Source organism: Trachemys scripta, chromosome 7, assembly GCF_013100865.1.
Source record: "Trachemys scripta elegans isolate TJP31775 chromosome 7, CAS_Tse_1.0, whole genome shotgun sequence".
Classification (NCBI taxonomy): Eukaryota; Metazoa; Chordata; order Testudines; family Emydidae; genus Trachemys; species Trachemys scripta.
The window spans coordinates 126,297,957-126,300,050 of record NC_048304.1 but is presented as its reverse complement, the minus strand read 5'-3'; the positions used below and the strand labels follow the sequence as shown (position 1 = coordinate 126,300,050).

Sequence of the window (2,094 nt, the reverse complement as noted above, 5' to 3'; positions counted from 1 at the left end):
TTGTGCCAGCGTGCTGGGGTGAGCTCTGTACAAAGTTCCAGGTAGGTGCGATGCTACTACTCAATGCTTGTTTCTTGAGCCCAAAACCGACAGTACACTGTGTGCAGCTGTTCTGGAAATGCCAAAAGTAATCTGATGTTTCTTTCCATGGCACACAGCTGGTCAGGCAACTCTGATTCCTGTTCAGTTTAAGAGGACATGATACATTACATGCCCATCTGTGATGTGTTCATAACAGTGACTACAACAACAGTTGTTTAGTCTGCAGAAGAGAAGAATGAGGGGGGATTTGATAGCTGCTTTCAACTACCTGAAGGGGGGTTCCAAAGAGGATGGATCTAGACTGTTCTCAGTGGTAGATGACAGAACAAGGAGTAATGGTCTCAAGTGGCCGTAGGGGAGGTTTAGGTTGGATATTAGGAAACACTATTTCACTAGGAGGGTGGTGATATACTGGAATGGGTTCCCTAGGGAGGTGGTGGAATCTCCACCCTTAGAGGTTTTTAAGGCCCAGCTTGACAAAGCCCTGGCTGGGATGATTTAGTTGGGGCTTGGTCCTGCTTTGAGCAGGGGGTTGGACTAGATACCTCCTGAGGTCCCTTCCAACCCTGATATTATATGAACAGTGACTGTTGAAAAATGCAGAGAGGCAGTTGGAAGCCTATGGAATGATGGGATGGAAAAAACTGCATCATGGGCTGTTGCACCTGCACCCATGAAGCACTACAATCCACTACCTGCCCACAAGGCCTAGCTGCAGAAGAGGGGGAGCAGCACCGTGCAATAGCTACCCACCGTGCACTGCTCTCACCAAGTGGATGTGCTCTGCCAACAGGAGCGCAGTGTGAACATGCACAAGCGATGTCATTGTACCGGGTTTGATGGTCAGCGTAAGGCGCTTGGACAAAGCCGTGTGGGGCAGACCAGGCTCCAGCACTCACTGCGGCAGCAAGACCCAGGAGTGGGTGATGCCCAGGTAAGTGCAGCGGGCTCTGCCCGAGGCTGCGGGCAGGGAGGAACAGCGCCCGTCCCGCCGCCAGCCGGTCACTCTCACGGCCCGGGCGTTACAGGGCGTTACAGGGCGTTGGCCCCACGCCAGGCTCGGGCTCTCCGCTGGCAGCAGGGCGCTGACACTACAGTGGGGCGGGGGGGACGTCTCTGCACGCGGCCCCCCCCCCCCCCCCGGGGGGTTCCGTTCAACGGGCGCGCGCCCCTGCGGTGGGGGGGGGGCAGCCGGGCCATGCAGCCCCCGCCCCGTGCGAACAGCGGCCGCCAGCAGCTGCAAATGTGGGGCGGGGCGAGCAGCAGGGAGCCCGCCCGGAGCCGGCACTGCGCACGCGCTGTCAGCGGGGGCGGGAGGGGGGCGGACGCGCAGGCCCTCGCCCCGTTTCCCCCTAGCGGCCGGCTCAGGCTGCGGCAGCCCCGCGCCCACGTCACCGTCCGCAGGCCGGCAACTGGCCAATGGAGGCGGTCGCCGTGGCGGGGCGGGGCGCCTGGGCTAACGCGGAGTGGTCTCCGACTGCGCCAATGGGCGGGAGCGAGCGGCTGCGTGGGCCAATGGGTCTCGAGGGGGCGGGGCCGCGGCTCGGTACGGTGGCCGCGCTGGTGGGGCGGAGGAGGCTCGCTTTGCTCGCCCGGCCGCCATGACCGCGCACAGCTTCGCGCTGCCGCTGATCCTCTTCTCCGCCTTCTGGGGCCTCGTGGGCGTCGCCGCGCCCTGGTTCGTGCCCAAGGGGCCCAACCGCGGGTAAGAGCCCGGCCCCGCCCCCCGCCAGCCCGCCCCGCCCCCGCCGCGGGACCCCTCCCCCCCCGCCCGCCCGCGCTAACCGGCCTCTCTCTCCGCAGGGTCACCATCACCATGCTGGTCACCGGCGCCGTGTGCTGCTACCTCTTGTGAGTGCGCGCGGCGCTCCGGGGGGGGGGGGAGCGAGCGTCCCGCGTGCGCGAGTCCCGCTGGGGATGGGCCGGTCCCGCGCTCGGCGGTGTCGGCCCCCGCCTGGCTCGGGGTGTCCCCTCCGCAAGGGGGGGTGGGACCTGCGCCCTGCCCCCCCCCCCCCCCCCCCGCCCCCCCCCCCTCCGCCCCCCCCCCCCCCC

At 65.4% G+C, this 2,094-nt stretch overlaps 1 protein-coding gene across 2 annotated transcripts in view; it reads left to right on the top strand.

Annotated features, from left to right (window-relative positions):
• The first annotated feature begins 1,577 nt into the window (after positions 1-1,577).
• LOC117880219 (V-type proton ATPase subunit e 2) overlaps positions 1,578-2,094 on the top strand; it is a 6,889-nt gene continuing 6,372 nt past the window's right edge. The window contains exons 1-2 of one of the 2 annotated variants that reach the window (XM_034776172.1): positions 1,578-1,747; positions 1,846-1,893. In XM_034776172.1, coding sequence (XP_034632063.1) covers positions 1,644-1,747; positions 1,846-1,893 — 152 coding nt within the window. In that variant the 5' untranslated portion in view covers positions 1,578-1,643. The remainder of the gene's footprint in view (positions 1,748-1,845; positions 1,894-2,094) is intronic. The other variant, XR_004646495.1, reaches the window with a different exon arrangement.